The sequence below is a fragment of the Orcinus orca genome, chromosome 5, assembly GCF_937001465.1.
Source record: "Orcinus orca chromosome 5, mOrcOrc1.1, whole genome shotgun sequence".
NCBI classification, from domain to species: Eukaryota; Metazoa; Chordata; class Mammalia; order Artiodactyla; family Delphinidae; genus Orcinus; species Orcinus orca.
This window is the reverse complement of record NC_064563.1, coordinates 66,859,642-66,882,514: the sequence shown is the minus strand read 5'-3', so window position 1 is coordinate 66,882,514 and position 22,873 is coordinate 66,859,642. Positions and strand designations below refer to the sequence as shown.

At 37.8% G+C, this 22,873-nt stretch overlaps 1 protein-coding gene and 1 long non-coding RNA gene across 4 annotated transcripts in view; one reads left to right on the top strand and one right to left on the bottom strand.

The window, feature by feature from the left end:
* Positions 1–8,628, top strand: part of LOC125964429 (uncharacterized) — a 190,432-nt gene extending 181,804 nt beyond the window's left edge. Inside the window, exon 3 of the long non-coding RNA XR_007477411.1 lies at positions 8,505–8,628. This is a non-coding gene — a long non-coding RNA (uncharacterized LOC125964429). The remainder of the gene's footprint in view (positions 1–8,504) is intronic.
* Positions 1–22,873, bottom strand: part of VPS8 (VPS8 subunit of CORVET complex) — a 300,406-nt gene that overhangs the window by 224,397 nt on the left and 53,136 nt on the right. For all 3 annotated transcript variants that reach the window (XM_049709893.1, XM_049709894.1, XM_033403195.2), the window contains exons 15-20: positions 22,090–22,260; positions 14,725–14,799; positions 13,574–13,609; positions 12,598–12,688; positions 12,127–12,173; positions 11,052–11,141 (exon numbers count right to left, since the gene is read on the bottom strand). In XM_049709893.1, coding sequence (XP_049565850.1) covers positions 11,052–11,141; positions 12,127–12,173; positions 12,598–12,688; positions 13,574–13,609; positions 14,725–14,799; positions 22,090–22,260 — 510 coding nt within the window. The remainder of the gene's footprint in view (positions 1–11,051; positions 11,142–12,126; positions 12,174–12,597; positions 12,689–13,573; positions 13,610–14,724; positions 14,800–22,089; positions 22,261–22,873) is intronic.

Below are 22,873 nucleotides of genomic sequence, written 5' to 3'. Positions count from 1 at the left end.
CTCTGCTCCGCAACAAAGAGAAGCCACTGCAATGAGAAGCCTATGCAGAGCAACGAAGACCCAAGGCAGCCAAAAAATTAATTAATTAAAAAGAAGAATATAGTGTCCTCACATTTCTGTCAAAAATGCAGTTTATGAGTTTAACAAGGTTGTTTTTAGGTGAACTCATGAAAAATTGCTCATAAACCACACTGGGGTTATCAGTGGGTAGTTTCCTATGTCTACTCTTCTTTTAAAAAATTACACTTTAAGAGTTAACCTATTTAATTATTTTATGACTGTTTTATGATTAAATATTTATGACAACACTTAAAACTGCAGATTTATGGTGACTTGTGCATGTATTTCACTCTTCCTAATGGGCTGAAGATCACCTTTTCCAAAAGCAAATAGTCCTCCTGAGTGAAATAAACTGTGTCTCCTCTGCTTAGGCATCCATGCTTAAGTGAGTGTGTCTTAATTGAATACTGATCCAAAGTTACTTACAAATTATTAATGATAGCTCAGATCATTCAAACAGGATCCCAGGTTATAATTCCACTGCATCTTGAGATTTGAACAATCATGATTTAACTATATGAAATATATCCTGGGCTTCAACTTTTTTCTTTAATATATTTATCTGGACGTTTTCATTTTATTTTATTATTTTTTAAGATTTTCTTTCTTTCTTTTTTGATGTGGACCATCCCCAAAGTCTTCATTGAATTTGTCACAACCCTGCCTCCGCTCTATGCCCTGGCATTCCTGCCGCAAGGCATACGGGATCCTAGTTCCCCGACCAGGCATCAAATCCGCAACCCCCTGCATTGGATGGTGAGGTCCCAACCACTGGACCACCCTGCATTGGATGGTGAAGTCCCTGGACTTTTCCATTTTAAAGACCATTCTCTGTGCTCATGAAAAAGGAAGCAAAACAAGAAGTGTTGCTCTAGAGTAGAGTGTAGAAGGCCAGATGTGGACTCTGAAGCCCAAGTGCCTGGATTCTAATCCCAGCTCTATCATTCACTAGCTAGGTGACCTGGAACAGGCAATTCAACCTCTCTGTGCCTCAGTCTCATTGATAAATGTGAATAATGACAGTACCTACCTCATAGAGTTATAGGAATTAAATGAGCTAACAAGTGTGAAGGGTTTGTAACAGTGCCTGCCACACAGTAAGCACTAAAGACTTCAGATGTTTGCTATAACTATCATTCCTGATCACCTATTAACATCACCCCTTCTCACTCAACCTTTCCCTGCACTTGCTCTGAAAATAACAATATGGTACAATGGTTAGTGAAGAGCTGGGCTCTGAAGTCAGAAAGACCTGGATTGGAGTTCTGTCCTCACCCTTTATCAGCAATACTACCTTGGGAAGTCACTTAACCTCTCTCAGCCTGAATTTCCTCATCAATAAAATGAGGCTAAAAACAGTATCTACTTCGTGGTGCTGTTGTGAGAATTAAACAAAAATGAGGAGCTTCCGGGAAGATGGCGGAAGAGTAAGATGTGGAGATCACCTTCCTCCCCACAGATACATCAGAAATACATCTACACGTGGAACAACTCCTACAGAACACCCACTGAACGCTCCAGAAGACCTCAGACCTCCCAAAAGGCAAGAACCCCCCCCCCCACACACACATACCTGGGTAGGGCAAAAGAAAAAAGAATAAACAGAGACAAAACCATAGGGACGGGACTTGCACCAGTGGGTGGGAGCTGTGAAGGAGGAAAGGTTTCCACACACTACGAAGCCCCTTCACAGGCGGAGACTGCAGGTGGCAGAGGGGGAAAGCTTTGGAGCCGCGGAGGAGAGCACAGTAGCGGGGGTGCGGGGGGCAAAGCGGGGAGATTCCCGCACAGAGGATCAGTGCCGACCGGCACTCACCAGCCCGAGAGGCTTGTCTGCTCCCCCGCTGGGGCGGGCGGGGCTGGGAGCTGAGGCTTGGGCTTCGGTCAGAGCGCAGGGAGAGGACGGGGCTTGGCGGTTGGCGGCGGGAACACAGCCTGAAGGGGGTTAGTGCGCCACGGCTGGCCGGGAGGGAGTCCGGGGAAAAGTCTGGACCTGCCGAAGACGCAAGAGACTTTTTCTTCCCTCTTTGTTGCCTGGTGCGCGAGGAGAGGGGATTAAGAGCGCTGCTTAAAGGAGTTGCAGAGACGGGGCGAGCCGCGGCTAAAAGCGCGGACCCCAGAGACAGGCATGAGAGCTAAGGCTGCTGCTGCTGCCACCAAGAAGCCTGTGTGCGAGCACAGGTCACTATCCACACCCCCCTTCCGGGGAGCCTGTGCAGCCCGCCACTGCCAGGGTCCCGGGATCCAGGGACAACTTCCCCGGGAGAACGCACGGCGCGCCTCAGGCTGGTGCAAAGTCACACTGGCCTCTGCCGCCGCAGGCTCGCCCCGCACTCCGTGCCCCTCCCTCCCCCCGGCGTGAGTGAGCCAGAGCCCCCAAATCAGCGGCTCCTTTAACCCCGTCCTGTCTGAGCGAAGAACAGACGCCCTCAGGCAACCTACACGCAGAGGCGGGTCCAAATCCAAAGCTGAACCTGGGAGCTGTGCGAACAAAGAAGAGAAAGGGAAATCTCTCCCAACAGCTTCAGGAGAAGTGGATTAAATCTCCACAATCAACTTGATGTACCCTGCATCTGTGGAATACCTGAATACACAACAAATCATCCCAAATTGAGGAGGTGGACTTTGGGAGCAAGATATATTATTTTTTCCCCTTTTCCTCTTTTTGTGAGTGTGTATGTGTATGCTTCTGTGTGAGATTTTGTCTGTACAGCTTTGCTTTTACCATTTGTCCTAGGGTTCTGTCCTTCCGGGTTTTTTTTTTTCCTTTTTAAAATTTTTTTCTTAATAATTGTTCTTTACTTTTTCTTTTAATACCGTTATTTTACTTTATTTTATTTTATCCCCCCCTCCCCCCCCCACCTCTCTCTATTTCTTTCTTTCTATTTTTTCTCCCTTTTATTCTGAGTCGTGTGGATGAAAGGCTCTTGGCGCTCCAGCCAGGCATCATGGCTGTGCCACTGAGGTGGCAGAGCCAAGTTCAGGACACTAGTCCACAAGAGACCTCCCAGCTCCACATAATATCAAACGGCAAAAATCTCCCAGAGATCTCCATCTCAACACCAGCACCCAGCTTCACTCAACGACCAGCAAGCTACAGTGCTGGACACCCTATGCCAAACAACTAGCAAGACAGGAACACAGCCCCATCCATTACCAGAGAGGCTGCCTAAAATCATAATAAGGCCACAGACACCCCAAAACACACCACCAGACGAGGACCTGCCCGCCAGAAAGACAAGATCCAGCCTCATCCACCAGAACACAGGCACTAGGCCCCTCCACCAGGAAGCCTACACAACCCACTGAACCAACCTTAGCCACTGGGGACAGACATCAAAAACAATGAGACCTACAAACATGCAGCCTGCAAAAAGGAGACCCCAAACACAGTATGATAAGCAAAATGAGAAGACAGAAAAACACACAGCAGATGAAGGAGCAAGATAAAAACCCACCAGACCTAACAAATGAAGAGGGAACAGGCAGTCTACCTGAAAAAGAGTTCAGAATAATGATAGGAAAGATGATCCAAAATCTTGGAAATAGAGAAAATGCAAGAAACATTTAACAAGGACCTAGAAGAACTAAAGAGCAAACAAACAATGATGAACAACACAATAAATGAAATTAAAAATTCTCTAGAAGGGATCAATAGCAGAATAACTGAGGCAGAAGAACGGATAAGTGACCTGGAAGATAAAATAGTGGAAATAACTACTGCAGAGCAGAATAAAGAAAAAAGAATGAAAAGAACTGAGGACAGTCTCAGAGACTTCTGGGACAACATTAAATGCACCAACATTCGAATTATAGGGGTTCCAGAAGAAGAAGAGAAAAAGAAAGGCACTGAGAAAATATTTGAAGAGATTATAGTTGAAAACTTCCCTAATATGGGACAGGAAGTAGTTAATCAAGTCCAGGAAGCACAGAGAGTCTCATACAGGATAAATCCAAGGAGAAACACGCCAAGACACATATTAATCCAACTATCAAAAATTAAATACAAAGAAAACATATTAAAAGCAGCAAGGGAAAAACAACAAATAACACACAAGGGAATCCCCATAAGGTTAACAGCTGATCTTTCAGCAGAAACTCTGCATTCAGAAGGGACTGGCAGGACATATTTAAAGTGATGAAAGAGAAAAACCTGCAACCAAGATTACTCTACCCAGCAAGGATCTCATTCAGATTTGATGGAGAAATTAAAACCTTTACAGACAAGCAAAAGCTGAGAGAGTTCAGCACCACCAAACCAGTTTTACAACAACTGCTAAAGGAACTTCTCTAGGCAAGAAACACAAGAGAAGGAAAAGACCTACAATAACGAACCCAAAACAATTAAGAAAATGGGAATAGGAACATATATATTGATAATTACCTTAAATGTAAATGGATTAAATGCTCCCACCAAAAGACACAGACTGGCTGAATGGATACAAAAGCAAGACCCATATATTTGCTGTCTACAAGAGACCCACTTCAGACCTAGAGACACATACAAACTGAAAGTAAGGGGATGGAAAAGATATTTCATGCAAATGGAAACCCAAAAAAAGCTGGAGTAGCAATTCTCATATCAGACAAAATAGATGTTAAAATAAAGACTATCAGAAGAGACAAAGAAGGACACTATATAATGAACAAGGGATCAATCCAAGAAGAAGATATAACAATTGTAAATACTTATGCACCCAACATAGGAGCACCTCAATACATAAGGCAAATACTAATAGCCATAAAAGGAGAAATCGACAGTAACACATTCATACTAGGGGAATTAACACCCCACTTTCACCAGTGGACAGATCATCCAAAATGAAAATAAATAAGGAAACACAAGCTTTAAATGATACATTAAACAAGATGGACTTAATTGATATTTATAGGACACTCCATCCAAAAACAACAGAATACACATTTTTCTCAAGTGCTCATGGAACATTCTCCAGGATAGATCGTATCTTGGGTCACAAATCAAGCCTTGGTAAGTTTAAGAAAATCGAAGTTGTATCAAGTATCCTTTCCGACCACAACGCTATGAGACTAGATATCAATTACAGGAAAAGAGCTGTAAAAAATACAAACACATGGAGGCTAAACAATACACTACTTAATAACGAAGTGATCACTGAAGAAATCAAAGAGGAAATAAAAAAATACCTAGAAACAAATGACAATGGAGACACGATGACCCAAAACCTATGGGATGCAGCAAAAGCAGTTCAAAGAGGGAAGTTTATAGCAATACAAGCCTACCTTAAGAAACAGGAAACATCTCGAATAAACAACCTAACCTTGCACCTAAAGCAATTAGAGGAAGAAGAACAAAAAAACCCCAAAGTTAGCAGAAGGAAAGAAATCATAAAAATCAGATCAGAAATAAATGAAAAAGAAACGAAGGAAACGATAGCAAAGATCAATAAAACTAAAAGCTGGTTCTTTGAGAAGATAAGCAAAATTGATAAACCATTAGCCAGACTCATCAAGAAAAAAGGGAAAAAGACTCAAATCAATAGAATTAGAAATGAAAAAGGAGAAGTAACAACTGACACTGCAGAAATAAAAAAGATCATGAGAGAGTACTACAAGCAACTCTATGCCGATAAAATGGACAACCTGGAAGAAATGGACAAATTCTTAGAAATGCACAACCTGCCAAGACTGAATCAGGAAGAAATAGAAAATATGAACAGACCAATCACAAGCACTGAAATTGAAACTGTAATTAAAAATCTTCCAACAAACAAAAGCCCAGGACCAGATAGCTTCACAGGCGAATTCTATCAAATATTTAGAGAAGAGCTAACACCTATCCTTCTCAAACTCTTCAAAAATATAGCAGAGGGAGGAACACTCCCAAACTCATTCTACGAGGCCTCCATCACCCTGATTCCAAAACCAGACAAGGATGTCACAAAGAAAGAAAACTACAGGCCAATATCACTGATAAACATAGATGCAAAAATCCTCAACAAAATATTAGCAAACAGAATCCAACAGCACATTAAAAGGATTCCAAAACCAGACAAGGATGTCACAAAGAAAGAAAACTACAGGCCAATATCACTGATAAACATAGATGCAAAAATCCTCGACAAAATACTAGCAAACAGAATCCAACAGCACATTAAAAGGATCATACACCATGATCAAGTGGGGTTTATTCCAGGAGTGCAAGGATTCTTCAATATACGCAAATCAATCAACATGATACACCATATTAACAAACTGAAGGAGAAAAACCAAATGATCATCTCAATAGATGCAGAGAAAGCTTTCGACAAAATTCAATACCCATTTATGATAAAAACCCTCCAGAAAGTAGGCACAGAAGGAACTTTCCTCAACACAATAAAGGCCATATATGACAAACCCACAGCCAACATCATTCTCAATGGTGAAAAACTGAAAGCATTTCCACTAAGATCAGGAACAAGACAAGGTTGCCCACTCTCACCACTCTTATTCAACACAGTTTTGGAAGTTTTAGCCACAGCAATCAGAGAAGAAAAAAAAATAAAAGGAATCCAAATTGGAAAAGAAGAAGTAAAGCTGTCACTGTTTGCAGATGACATGATACTATACATAGAGAATCCTAACGATGCCAGCAGAAAACTGCTAGAGCTAATCAATGAATTTGGTAAAGTAGCAGGATACAAAATTAATGCACAGAAATCTCTGGTATTCCTATACACCAATGATGAAAAATCTGAAAGTGAAATCAAGAAAACACTCCCATTTACCATTGCAACAAAAAGAATAAAATATCTAGGAATAAACCTACCTAAGGAGACAAAAGGCCTGTATGCAGAAAATTATAAGACACTGATGAAAGAAATTAAAGGTGATACAAATAGATGGAGAGATATACCATGTTCTTGGATTGGAAGAATCAACATTGTGAAAATGACTATACTACCCAAAGCAATCTACAGATTCAATGCAATCCCTATCAAACTACCACTGGCATTTTTTACAGAACTAGAACAAAAAATTTCACAATTTGTATGGAAACACAAAAGACCCTGAATAGCCAAAGCAATCTTGAGAACAAAAAACGGAACTGGAGGAATCAGGCTCCCTGACTTCAGACTATACTACAAAGCTACAGTAATCAAGACAGTATGGTACTGGCACAAAAACAGAAAGATAGATCAATGGAACAGAATAGAAAGCCCAGAGATAAACCCACACACATATGGTCACCTTAACTTTGATAAAGGAGGCAGGAATGTACAGTGGAGAAAGGACAGCCTCTTCAATAAGTGGTACTGGGAAAACTGGACAGGTACATGTAAAAGTATGAGATTAGATCATTCCCTAACACCATACACAAAAATAAGCTCAAAATGGATTAAAGATCTAAATGTAAGGCCAGACACTATCAAACTCTTAGAGGAAAACATAGGCAGGACACTCTATGACATAAATCACAGCAAGATCCTTTTTGACCCACCTCCTAGAGACATGGAAATAAAAACAAAAATAAACAAATGGGACTTAATGAAACTTCAAAGCTTTTGCACAGCAAAGGAAACCATAAACAAGACCAAAAGACAACCCTCAGAATGGGAGAAAATATTTGCTAATGAAGCAACTGACAAAGGATTAATCTCCAAGATTTACAAGCAGCTCATGCAGCTTAATAACAAAAAAAACAAACAACCCAATCCAAAAATGGGCAGAAGACCTAAATAGACATTTCTCCAAAGAAGATATATGGACTGGCAACAAATGCATGAAAGAATGCTCAACATCATTAATCATTAGAGAAATGCAAATCAAAACTACAATGAGATATCATCTCACACCAGTCAGAATTGCCATGATCAAAATATCTAGAAACAATAAATGCTGGAGAGGGTGTGGAGAAAAGGGAACCCTCTTGCACTGTTGGTGGGAATGTAAATTGATACAGCCACTATGGAGAACAGTATGGAGGTTCCTTAAAAAACTACAAATCGAACTACCGTATGACCCAGCAATCCCACTACTGGGCATATACCCTGAGAAAACCATAATTCAAAAAGAGTCATGTACCAAAATGTTCATTGCAGCTCTGTTTGCAATAGCCCGGAGATGGAAACAACCTAAGTGTCCATCATCAGATGAATGGATAAAGAAGATGTGGCACATATATACAATGGAATATTACTCAGCCATAAAAAGAAACAAAATTGAATTATTTGTAATGAGGTGGATACACCTAGAGTCCGTCATACAGAGTGAAGTAAGTCAGAAAGAGAGAGACAAATACCGTATGCTAACACATATATATGGAATTTAAGGGAAAAAAATGTCATGAAGAGCCTAGGGCTAAGACAGGAATAAAGACACAGACCTACTATAGAATGGACTTGAGGATATGGTGAGGGGGAAGGGTAAGCTGTGACAAAGTGAGAGAGAGGCATGGACATATATACACTACCAAACGTAAGGTAGATAGCTAGTGGGAAGCAGCCGCATAGCACAGGGAGATCAGCTCGGTGCTTTGTGATCACCTGGAGGGGTGGGATAGGGAAGGTGGGAGGGAGGGAGACGCAAGAGGGAAGAGATATGGGAACATATATATATATATATAAAAAACTGATTCATTCTGTTGTACAGCAGAAACTAACACACCATTGTAAAGCAATTACACTCCAATAAAGATGTTAAAAAAAAAAGAATGTCACACCCTTCATGTAGCACTTGGCACATAATATACGTATTCAGTGAATCTTTGCCAAAAGCCCTCCTTCGTGCCCCTTAGCATTTTGGTAGGCACAATCTGCACCAGACCAGTCTCTTTTCTGACAGTCGTATAGATTCTTGATGCTTTTGGCAAATATCTTTGGTTATCAGCCTCTATCCAACTCTGGTAGCTGTTCTGTGTTTTCTAGACAGATACTTCTCTCAACATTCCTCCCCATTTCCTTTCTTTTTGAATTGTTTGTGGTTATTACATCAGAATTTAAGAATTTCCTGTTCTTTGTGAACCTATTATTATTTTGGAGCCTATAACCATGAGACTGTGCCCATATTTTTTTCCCTAAAATATCTGCTTTCTAAAACACAGGATTCACAAGTGTTATTTTTCATCATTATTACAAACTTTAAAATAAATGATAATTTTCCTATCAATAATCTATCCCTTCTATTTTCCCAATCATTGGGAAAAAGTAAATTCAGGATAATGGTTCCCACCATCGTTTCCTTTACCACCTATGAGACTAAATGATTAATAAATTTAAAATGTTATCAGATACTCTTTTTAGCAGAATGAAACTTCTGACAACTATCTAGATGGTTAAAGAACACATTATTACTACAGTTTGTTTCTCAGTAAATTTTACAATCTCATGTTGAGATTCTTTCATATCTCTCCATCAGAATATCACTTTTGTTCCTTTCTTCTTTTATAGCTCTCTACCATATTCTTCCCCAGCAAGGTGGTTTCCATCTTATGTGTACATGCGCACACGCGCACACACACACCCCTCATTAGCCCCTCCTAGCATTCCCTATTGGATGTTTCTTTTCAACAAAGTACATCTTCCAACGACCAGAGTTCTTACATGAGTACCATCCTACCACCCCTTGGTAAGAGATACCTTCTGGTTAAAATACTAAGTTTTCTTTTCTATATATACTGCATTGATATACAAAATCATATATATACAAGGTACTGTTCCCAAACAGTTTTGTCCCCAAATGCCTTCTTTCTGCCATATGTTTTCCTCTCCTAAGTTATCTACTTTCATAATCTTATATAGGCTTCTTTCTCTTCTTTACTGACAAATGTAATAAGCCTCTAGCCAAAAGGCAGTACAAGTTACTCTGCCAGAAGCCCACTACTGCAGCATTAAAGAGTACAGTTCAGGAAGCCAAATCCTGTTTTGATACCCTCCAACTGTTCATTGCCACATCTATCCTTGTCTTCCAAAGTTAAGAGCAGCAAATGGAGATATAAAAAAGATATGAGCTGTGTCTGCTCCTCAGAACTCCAAAACCCTAGATTTCTTTTAAACATTTCCATTAATGTACACAAGAAAAGTTATTTTGACTAGATTGTCAACTTTAAGATAGCAAGGACTACTTACCTTTTACACACTACCGCCCAGTGCCTAGTACATGTTAGACCAGAGGCTGCATCCTTTGACCCATGGGCCAAGTCCTCCCACAGCCTGTTTCTGAATGGCTCACAGCTAAGAATGGTTTTTACATTTTTAAAGGGTTGTTTAAAAACAAACAAATAAAAAAATCACTCAGAGGAATATGTGACAGAGACCATATATACCCCACAAAGCCTAAATTTTCCATCTAGCCCTTCTCAGAAAATGTTTGCTGACCCCCGTATCAGACCCTCAAATGTTTGTTAAAAGAGGAGGCAGGGGGAGGGGAGGGAGCCCTCAGAATGGGAAAGAAGACACAGATTTGCAACAAATATATTTTGAGATCACTGCAAATGGTGAAACTCTCATAATAAGCACTGTGTAGGTCTTTAAGTCATTCCTTGACTTCCATTTTCACTGAGTTTCAAGAGAAACTAAAGGTCGTTCATCAGTATATTTAAGAGATCATAATTTTTTTTTGGCAACGTATCTAATCTTAAATCACAGGTGCTCCTAGGAGAACTAAATTTAAACCTTGGTAGTACACTTCTTCTCCAACTAGCCTAGTTAACATAAGTATTAGGCATCATCAAGGTGTAAGGTGTCAATTCTCAGGTATGTACCCTCATACGTACATTCTTTCCTTCCATGCAGCACCAAGTGCCTAAGCACTAACAACCCACAACATTTTACTCATCTGTTCCCATGTGTCTGTACACCTGTTACCTCAAAATTCAATCACTGAGAATGCTCCACAAACCCTGTAATAAAGCTCTGAACACTGAAAAATGTTTAACCAAAACATGAAAGTCCCATTCTCATATAATATCAGAGCAGTAGTACTAGACCTATTCACAGCAATGTCTATTAGAAGCACTTGCAAAGGTGTACCTGAAAATGCTGCTCCATCACTTGGATTTTTCCCTGGTCTGGGCACTTTTTTAGAGCTCGATCTGCATAATGGAACAGGATTTCCACCATCTGTAAGGAAAACAGCTTAGTATATAAATTAAAGTATGTCTCTAAAGTTTTTCAATACTTAATATATGTGATCTTCTTAAATAATACAGAATCAGGCTTTGCTATTATATTAAAAATATAATTTAAAATTTTAGTGACTTTATTTCTCAGGTTTTTTTTAACCCCAGCCTAATTTCTTTCAGCCTCAGGGTTAGTACCAATTTGCTAATCTTTCCTAATAAATACCTCCAGGTTCCAGACCTCATTAGTATATATATTGCTCAGGAAATAAAAAGTTGAAGTTTAGCTCTTCAGTTATCCTCTGCATATGTCTTTCCCTAACGAACACAGACAGCCAATACTTTTTTACCAGATACTGAGAAAATCACTTATAAGTCTCAGGATTGACCAACTTCTGTATATGTTTTCTAAATGTTTATACTAATTTGGAATCTAATTTTTACCAATGCATTTGCACAATAAAAAGGAGGAGGAATGACTATAGTAAATGAATTCAAGCAAGTCTAGACTAGGAAAACAAAGCTAGTGTTAAATATTAACATTAACCATATTAATACTAATTAATAATAATAATAAACATCAGGCCTCTCTGCTCCCTCAGGCAACACAAACACTTGCACATATAGTATTTCTCATTATTACTAATCAGTTTATAAAGACCAACAAATGTCAACTTACTATGGACTATAATTAGGTTCAAAGATAACCCAGATCCCTGGGTTTTTTACTCCTCCTACTGTCTGCTGTCTTTTGGCTATTTTACTATCTATAATTTTCATGAGAGTGAGCAAGGGAAAAAAGAAAGGGTGATAAGAAGGAATTTAAAAAGCACTCAAGATAACACCAAGGAATTACAATCTGACTTGTTTTCTTAATACACTCTCTTCTTAACTGTAGTCATTTACCTAATCACGCCCAAGATTATTAGCAAATACCAAAGGCAATCTGCACTGTACCCCAGTAAAGACCCTATTAAAATACTCACCCGATCTGTAACAACAGCCTTTCTCTTACTGGCATCCCCTGATAATCCTGCAGAGAAGCAAAATCCAGCGTAAATACAAAGTTAATCCGTATCTTCAGGAGTGAAACTGCCCTGGTCTACTGATAACCTATGCTAACAGCAGATATAACAATCCTTAGGTATCAAAATGCTGGATAATATGCCATAACAGGAACACCTCCCATCTATTGGACCAGATAGCTTATCAGTGTACTTCCCTTTTGTTCTAATAATAAATTTTCCTTATGAAATGAATTTTAAAAGTGACATTTAAAATTCTATATCCTGTATTCGTCATTAACCTTTTTCACTGAAAGTCTGTAAGGTTTGATAACATCTTGCTTATAAAATACTTGAACACTAAGTCAAAAGTGTTCTGTAAGTGATTAGTATTATTCATTTTCTCTGCTCTAGAAAAACAACACCTACTACACCGGTGTTCTGTTAACTTACCCACTACTGCTTTTGCTTTTCCTTCATGGAAAGACCATGCAAGAGCCAAGGCTTCTGTAAGACAGTCTTGTTTCAGGAGGTGATCCACTCTCTAAAATGAATAAATGAGAGAAGACAGACCCCTTTGTCTGACCAATCACCAGTCAAAATTCCTATTCTACCTAATATCTTTCCAGAAGTTGCTGCTTAGTAGCTAAAATTATTCCAATAACCATGTGAATACCTTATTTCCAAGAAAAACAATTTCTTAAAGCACTGGACAGTACAGTGACTGTATAGGCTAGTATAAGCTGCCACAAGGCCTAAATATGAAAAGAGGAAACAGCTAGAATGTCACTGTAGCACAAAAAGCTAGTTATCACAACATCCATTCACTCCCTCCTCTTTCATAACAAATCCCAAGTTTATTTGAGACAGCAATAAACCAGCTAAAGGACATTTCTAAGACTCCCTTGTGGCCACTTGGGGCCATGTGACTAAGTTCTGGCCAATGATAAGTGGAAGTGCTATCTGGACCTTTCTGGGATGTCACCTTAAAAGGCCAGGGCCAGCCTTCTCTTCTCTTTCCTCCTTCCTGGAATGTGGATTTAAAAGCTGGAACCCCAGCAGTCACATTGGAACATGAAATGACCTTGAGACTAGAATCCACACACAAGGATGGCACAACAGGGTAGTATGCCAAAGACCACGGAGTTGCCATACTCGCCACAGACTGCCTACCTCCAGATTGCTTTTACATGAGAGAGAGTTCTTTTACACCACTGGTATTTTGAATTTTCTGATATATGCAGCCAAACCTTATCATTAGTTATAGTCAGTTTTATCAAATCAAGTAGATAGTTACAGTGGTTTTGATGTACACTTCTGAAATTAAAAAGCACAAATCCAAATACTCTTTTTCTGCAAAGTCAGAACAAAAAACGTTAAGATGCTCTCAATTCAATAGTGCTACCATATAAAATTACTTTGAACTCACCTCTCTCCAGCTCCTCAGCATCATCACATAAACAGACTGGAAAACAAAGAGATGGAAATTAAAATTATCATCTTTAACAGACTTGTTTGAGAGACACATTTGTCTCAGTCCTACATCTCATTTTACATCTCTTTAAGTAAAAACATTTCATACTACAGTTAAAAGTATTTACTAAAGGGTCTTCAAAGGCCCACGTTAAAGAGCAAATCAAACACTTAAAGGTCAGTAAGTCTACAGTCCAAGAAGGGGAGTTAATTCCACGGACAAGGAAGAAGGAAAGTCCAATCTCCCAACATGTTTCTCCGTGCTAAGTTTTTTTTTTAATTTATTTATTTATTTTTGGCTGCATTGGGTCTTCGTTGCTGTGCACGGGCTTTCTCTAGTCATGGAGAGCAGGGGATACTCTTCGTTGCGGTGTGTGGGCTTCTCATTGTGGTGGCTTCTCTTGTTGCGGAGCACAGGCTCTAGAACGCAGGCTCAGTAGCTGTGGCTCACGGGCTCTAGAGTGCAGGCTCAGTAGTTGTGGCGCATGGGCTTAGTTGCTCTGCGGCATGTGGGATCTTCCTGCACCAGGGCTCAAACCTGTGTCCCCTGCATCGGCAGGCGGATTCTTAACCAATGTGCCACCAGGGAAGCCCTCCATGTTAAGTTAAAAAAAAAAAAAAAACCCCACAGGAACAAATTGACATACAAAAAGTTCCTATTCTAAGTCAAATGTCTCAATGCGTTTTAATATACCCTAAGATGATCTAAGCTAAAGGACATCTTAATTACATGTCAAATATTAATGATAAGGTATCTTCCTGGTCATGAAAACATAAATGTGAAGGAACATTATGAAAGTATCCCTCTGAACAAAGAAAACCAGAACCTAAACAAAAGTAAAAATACAGTATGTCTAAAAGTAGAGGAAATAAATTAATTAGTTGTAAAGCACAGAGAACTATATTCAACATCTTATAATAACCTATAATGAAATAAAGGGGCAATCTTAAAAAAAATTAATTAAAAATCATCTAACCCCTAAAAGTTTTCGATTACTGCTAATCAGTAGTCATTCTGTAATGCGCTGTCCTCTTTACCAGCAACCTCCTTCAGCCCCTACTAACCTGACACAAATGCACACCAAGTCACAGAGTGGAAGTACTTACTTTTGTCCCCAAATAAAAGATCTGACCACCATAGCTACTGATGGATTGATAACAAGCCTTCTCTCCAACCAAAGCCTAAAAAAAAAAAATTTTAAGGTAAAAATTACATGCATTAGGAGTCTCAAGTTTTAAAGAATGTGGATTACAGAGACAACATGGTTTCATCCCATAAGTGAGTGGGGGAAAAAAATGTCAGTCAAGTGCCAGTCTGTCAGTGGAAGTGGCATGAAGGACAAAGTGCAAAAAGTAATTCTCTGCTTATATACGGTCTCTTTATTTTTCAGAGTAATGCGTAAAGGGAAGAACATGCCAACTTCTAAATTTGAAGCAAAATTGTTGCAACCTGCCCACTACTGGATGACAGGTAGTCACTGCTTCTGGCAAAGAATAGGGCTAATTGAAATGGTACCTCCAAGTTCTTTGAAATAAATATCAACAAAAAACACAAGAGGAAACAGGAAGATAAAGCAGCATAGTATATGAAAGTCAGCACAGCCCAGCAAAATAGAAACGAAACCTCCTGTCTGATAAATCTGGTTGCAAATTCTGGCTCTGTCACCCAATAGGTGACAGAGTTTAAACAAGTTTCAAACTTCTGACAATTACATTTTTCCATCTTTGAAAACCATGCAGTTTCTGGGAGGCTTAAATACATTAATATTTATAAATCTCCTAAAATATGTAAGTGGTCAATACTGATAACTAGTAATTTTTCTTAACTTTTTATCATGAAAATTTAAAAATATATACAAAGGTAGAGAGAACAAAATAATGAACCCAATGTAGCCAGTAACCAGCTTCATTAATTATCACTTCATCACCAATCTTGTTTCATCTATATTCCCACTGACTCCCCTATAACACAGTAAAAATTCTGAAGTAAATCTCAGATCTTGAACATCTCATTTACAAAAATTCAGTAATGTGCACAATAAATAAATCCTTTCTAACGTAACCACACAATTTCATTGACAGGCTTTCAAAAATTAACAATCATTCCTCCATGTCAAATATCTGATCAGTGTTTGGATTTCAAATTGTCTCATAAATGTCAAATGTTATTGAGGTTTCTGTTCTTTGTTTCTACATTTCATTTGTTTAAATCAAGACCCAAATAAGGGCCACACACTGAAGCTGGCTGATGCATCTCTTAAGTCTCTTAATCTACAGAGTTTGCCTCTATCTCTCACGGTCCTTTATTTTCCTTGAGGTTTATTTGTTGAAGACGCTGGCACACTTATTCCATAGTTTCCTACTATCTGGATTTTGCTAATGGCATCCCCATGGAATCTTTTAACATGTTCCTCTGCTTCTGTATTTCCTCTAGAAGATCAGAATCAGGGTTTTTTTGGTTGTTGTTTGGTTTGGTTTTCTGGTGGTACCACTTTAAGTATGACGTTAGCGGTAGGATTTTTGTAGATGCTCTTTATTATCAGGCTGAAGAAGTTCCCTTCTATTCCTAGTTTGCTAAGAATTTTATCAGGGATACAGAATTTTGTGAAATGCTTTTCTACATCTTTTGAGATGGTATTATGACCTTTCTTTTACAATAAACTAAATCAGTGAATTACACTTTAAAAATAAATTATTTATTTTTGGCTGCATTGGATCTCCATTGCTGTGCGCAGGCTTTCTCTAGTTGTGGTGAATGGGGGCTACTCTTCATTGCAGTGTGCGGGCTTCTCATTGCGGTGGCTTCTCTCATTCTGCAGCACTGGCTCTAGGCGCACAGGCTTCAGTAGTTGTGGCACGTGGGCTCAGTAGTTGTGGCTTGCGAGCTCTAGAGCACAGGCTCAGTAGTTGTGGTACATGGGCTTAGTTACTCTGTGGCACGTGAGATCTTCCCGGACCAGGGCTCAAACCCGTGTCCCCTGCATTGGCAGGCAGATTCTTAACCACTGTGCCACCAGGGAAGTCCCTACATTGACTTTTAAATGTTAAACCAGCCTGGCATGACTTGGATAAACACCATTTGACCATAATTACTCTTTTTATACATTGCTGGTTTCTATCTGCTACTATTTTAAGGATTTTTGCTTCTCTGCTCATGAGGTCATTGGTCTATAGCATTCTTTATTGTAATGTCGTTGGTTTTATTATCAGAGGTAAGCTGGTGTCATAAAAAGAATTATGTGCTCTCTTTTTCTCGATTTTTAAAAAGATTTTTGTGTAAAATTGATATTTTTTTTCCTTGAATATAATAGACTTCACTAGTGAAGCTATCTGAGCCTGGACTTTCTTTTAGGAAATCAAGTTAATGTACAGCCACATAAGTACAACCACTTAGATTTTCACTTCTTGAGTCAGCTTTGGTAATTTGTGCCTTCCAAAGAATTTTTCCATTTCATCCAAAATTGTTTAATTTATTGGCATAAAGTTATTCATATTATCTTTTTAATATCTTTAGACTCCATAGCAACCGCACCTCTCTCATTCCCGATATCAGTAATTGTGTCTTCTCTTTCTCTGGATTAGTCTCACTGGAGGTTTATCAATTTTATTTATCTTTTAAAGAACAAAATGTATTTTCTTTGATTTTCTCTATTGTTTGTCCATTTCCTACTTAATTGATATATGTTCATCTTTATTATTTCTTCCTTTTATCTACTTCAAGTTTATTTGCTCTTCTCTATTTCCTTAGATAGAATCCTAGATAATTGATTTGAGATCTTTTTTTCTAATGTATTTAACATTATAAATTACCCTCAAATTTTTTTTTAATTTATTTATTTTATTTTTGGCTGTGTTGAGTCTTCGTTGATGCGCATGGGCTTTCTCTACTTGCGGCCAACAGGGTCTACACTTCGTTGCGGTGCACGGGCTTCTCATTGCAGTGGCTTCTCTTGTTGTGGAGTATAGGCTCTAGACGCACGGGCTTCACTGGTTGCAGCACACGGGCTCTAGGGCACACAGGCTTAGTTGCTCCATGGCATGTGGGATTTTCCCTGACCAGGGATGGAACCCGTGTCCCCTGCATTGGCAGGAGGATTCTTAACCACTGCGCCACCAGGGAAGTTCCACACCCTCAAAATTAATTTAATTATAGACCACAATTTTTTTCTGAAATACAGCTGATTTACAATGTTGCGTTAGTTTCAAGTCTACAGCAAAGTGATTCAGTTATACATATATATATATATATTCTTTTTCAGATTCCTTTCCCTTGTAGATTATTAAAAGATATTGAGTATAGTTCCTTGTGCTATACAGTAGGTCCTTGTTGGTTATCTATTTTACATATGGTAGTGTTTATATGTTAATGCCAAACTCCTAATTATCTGTCCCCCTCTTTCCCCTTTGGTAACCATAAGTTTGTTTTGTATGTCTATGAGTCTGTCTCATAAATAAGTTCATTTGTATCATTTGTTTAGATTCCATATACAAGTGATATCATGATATCTGCCTTTCTCTGGTTTACTTCAGTCAGTATGATAATCTCTAGGTCCATCCATGTTGCTGCAGTATTTCATTCTTTTTATGGCTGGGTAATATTCCATGTATATACCACATCTTCCTTATCCATTCATCTGTCGATGGACATTTAGGTTGCTTCCATGTCTTGGATATTATAAATAGTGCTTCTATGAACATTAGTGTGCATGCATCTTTTTGAATTATAGTTTTGTCCAGATATATGCCCAGGAGTGGGATCATTGGATCATATGGTAATTCTATTTTTAGTTTTTTAAGGAACCTCCATCCTGTAGCTGTGCCAATTTACATTCCCACAAACAGCGCAGGAAGGTTCCTTTTTCTTCACACCCTCTCCAGCATTTATTATTTGTAGAGGTTTTGACGATGGCCATTCTGACTGGTGTGAGGTGATACCTCATTGTAGTTTTGATTTGCATTTCTCTAATAATTAGCAATGTTGAGCATCTTTTCATGTGCCTATTGCCCATATGTATGTCTTCTTTGGAGAAATGCCTTTTTAGATCTTCTGCCCATTTTTTGATTGGGTTGTTCGTTTTTTTGATATTGAGCGGTATGAGCTGTTTGAGACCATAGCTGTTTGATATGCTGTATTTTCACTTTCGTTTAGTTCAAAATATATTCTAATTTCCTTTGAGATTTCTTCTTTGACTCATAGGTTATTTATAAAAGTGTTACTTAATTTCCAAATATTTGGGTTTTCTCCAGATTTACCCTGATGATTCCTTCAACAATTTGCTGTAGTTTGTTTTATGGCCTAGCATACAATCTATTGGATGCTCCATGTGCACTTGAAAAAGTTTGTAATTTGCTTTTGTTGGGTGGAATATTCTAGAAATGTCAGTTAAGTCAAGTTGGTCAATGATTTTTTTGCCTTCTATACCCTTGATGGTTTTGTCTACTAATTCTATTACTTACTGATAAAGGAGTTTTGAAATTTCCAAACTCTAATTGTGGACTTGTCTGTTTCTCCTTTTAGATCTGTTAGTTTTAGTTTCATATATTTTGAAGGTCTGTTACTGGGTACTTAAACCTTTAAGATTGTTATGCCTTCTTGACAAATTAACACTTTTTTATCAATTTGAAATTTCTCTTTATCTCTGACAATATTCTCTACTCTGAAATCTACTTAATCTGATATTATAATAGCCATTCTAATGATTAGTGTTTGCATGATATGTCTTTTTCCTTCCCCTTACTTTTAACTTGTCTGTGTCTTTGTATTTAATATGAACTTTTTGTAGACAGCATATAGTTGGTTCTTGCTTTTTTTATCCAGTCTGACAATCCTTGCCTTTTAACTGAAATGTTTAGACTACTTCCATTTCCTATGATTATTGATATAGTTGGGTTTCGATTATCTTACTGTTTTTCTACTTGTATTACCTGTTCTTTTTTTATGCTTTGTTGAATTTAATATTTTTTAACATTCCATTTTGTTGCTACCAGTGACTTATAAAGGTATACTTCTTTTTCTGCTCTAGTGGTTACAATATGCAGCTTTAACTAATGTCAGTCTACATTTACATAATATTGTACTATTTGATGTATAATGTTAACAACCTTACAATAATATACTTCCTTCCCCCCACTCCCTGCTGTTATGTACTATTTTCGTCACACTATTACTTCTACATATAATAAACATTCCTTTTGTTTTAAACAGTCAACTGCTTTCGTTAAATGACAATATTAAAGTATAATTTACATACCATAAAATTCACTCATTAAGTATACAATAATTTTTAGTAAATTTACAGTTGTTCGAGCATCACCAAAATCCAGTTTTAGAACATTTCCATCACTCCACAGAGATACCTTTTACCTATTTACAGTCAACCCTCATTCCTACTCCTGGTCCCAGTCCCACTAATCCACATCTGGCTCTCTAAACCTGCCTTTTCTGGACATTTCATATAAATATAATCAAAGAGTATATGGTCTTTCCATATGGCTTCTTTCACTTAACACAGTATTTTTGAGGTTCATCCATGTTGTAGCATGTGTCAACAGTTCACCTTTTTTATTGAGGAATAGCATTCTATTACGCAGATATGCCACATTTTGTTTATCTATCAGCTAGTGGACATTTTGACTGTTTTGACTTTTTTGCTATTAAGAATAACGTTGCTATGAACATTTGTGTACAAGTGTTTATGCAGAGATATGTTTTCGTTTCACTTGAGTAGCTACCTAGGAGTAGAATCGCTCAGTCATATGGAATCTTTATGTTTAATATTTTGAGGAACTGCCAAAATGTTTTCCACAGTGGCTGCACCATAACCCACAAGCAAAGTACGAGAGTTCCAATATTTCTGCATCCTAATCAACATTTGTTATTGTCTGTCTTTTTGATTATAGCCATCCTAGTGGGCATGAAATGATATCTCACTGTGATTTTGACTTGCATTTCCCTAATGATTAATGATGCTGAGCATCTTGTCATCTGCTTATTGGCCATTTGTATATCTTCTCTGAAGATTGCTGCAGTTTGTTTCTGATGAGAAATCTGCTCTCACACTTTTTGTTGCTCCTCTGCATTTAATGTGTCTTTTTACTCTGCCTGCTTTAATATTTTCCTCTTTCCAATTCATTTGGATCAATCTATGTTTATTTTACTTGTGCTTGGGTTCACTGAGCTTCTTGCAATTCTGTGTTTATAGCTTAGGAAAGTTTTTGACCATTATTTCTTTAAATTTTTTTCCCTCCTCTCCTTCAGAGATTTCAACTACACATTTATTAGGCTAAGTGGTGCTGTCTCACTGCAGTCACTAACACTAGAGTTTTTTAAATTTTTTCTCTCTACTTCATTTTGGATAGATTCTATTGCTCTATCTTCAAGTTCACTAATATCTTGAAAACTATTGTTTTTTGTTTTTGGGGTTTTTTCCTGATTTTTTTCCAGACAGGAGAGTAAATCCAGTCCCCATTATTCCATCTTGGCTGAAAGTGCAAGTTCAAAGTCTATCAGTATTTTTAATAACCACTCAAACAAAAGAAAATATCTAAGTGTGGGACAATAATTACTCTTACTTTAGTGAATTCTATTGCATTACCATTTCTTCTCCTGGATTTTCCTGGTTTCTAAATTCTGAAAATATATATGGAAGACCCTTTCACAAATATTTATGCTCTAATATCTCAGGGAGATTTGAGCAATGGCTAGATATTATACTGCAGACACTCATTATATATGACCTTCATTACTACTTTTTTCAAGAAATTATCCAGAGAAGACTCAAAAAGTCTAAATTTCCTGCTTAAAGATTATTGGCTTAGGAAACATGAGATCACAATTCAAAGTAATTTAACTGTAAACTACCTGTGTAAACTGCTAAAGGCCATTATTGTCATTGCTTAAAATATAGTAAAATTAATACTAAGATCATAACTTTTGTGTCTTCCTTCTCTGCAGGCTCCTACATTTCATCTATTTCCTATTCCTCCAGAATCATCTTTCTTTCTCTTGAAGCGACCTTTGCCTTTTAATGGCTACAGCCTCCATACCTGTTCCAGCCTTTACTAATCACCCAAATATTTCCAAAGCCTTATAGGCTACCTGTCTCTCTAGTCATTTATTCCTTAAATCTATCAGGCTTGTTGTCAACATAATAAACATTCTAAAATACCTTGCTTTTACAATTTCTTTCTCATGAACTTTCAATTTCATTTCATTATTTCAGTATGAAAGTTAAAATTCTTTGGTATTAAATTAGTCACATTTCCAAGTAGAAGACAACAGGAATTATTGTTCTAGTTCACATTCCTGAATACTTACAAACACACTCACATCCACTTCAACCTAGCTAGTGGCTTTTAAAAAAAAAATCTCAAGACTTAAAGATAACTCCTCAGAATTCCTATTTCTAAAACAAAACAACAACAAAATACCAAGTTTATCAAAGCAATACTAAGATAATGGATTACCCTTACCAGTGCCTGGCTCACGTTTCCTCCAGTGGCTAGAGATTTGAAATGGCTGCTATTATAGACCAACTGAACTTCTGAGATCTCCACCATTTCCAATTCCTCTTGAGTCTGCCGATCAATCACATGCAACTTCTCTACACTGTCCAAGAGCACAATCGTGCGCGAGTTTATCCACTGTAATTCAAGCACACAACAACACAAAAGTGAGGGCCATCCCACACCATCACCCAGGGCAAACAAGCTTGGCAACTCACTTAAATGACACTGACGACCTTATCCATTTAATTAATAACTTGATGACACCACAATCACAGCAAGAACTACTCGGTGACAACCCAGAGAACGACAGGTGCACAGCGTAGTATTGAGTTTTGATGGTGTTAAAATGACTCATAGTGTAAAAGAAGGCTAATTAAGAGCTCTAATAGATATTATGGGATATACTGTTTTTTATCAATGTTTTTGAAAGGTACATCGGCACAGTGACTTAAGCAAAGTGACCAACTTTGCATTTCTAGTGGTTTTGACATTAATCAAACAAAAGGGCAAATGAAACCTCATAAACCTATCTGGTCAAAGAATGATTGTTACCATTTAAGTAATTCATATTTAAAAATACAAGCTATTTAAAATATATATTTCCTTCAAAACATACCTACAAATTATGGCAGAGTTCTTTGCTCTTTCTATTTCTCTATATATTCTGAATATTCTTTAATTAGTACTATTATAATATTAAAAGTAATAACAATAATAATGTTAAAATCTTCTGAAGGATACCATTTTG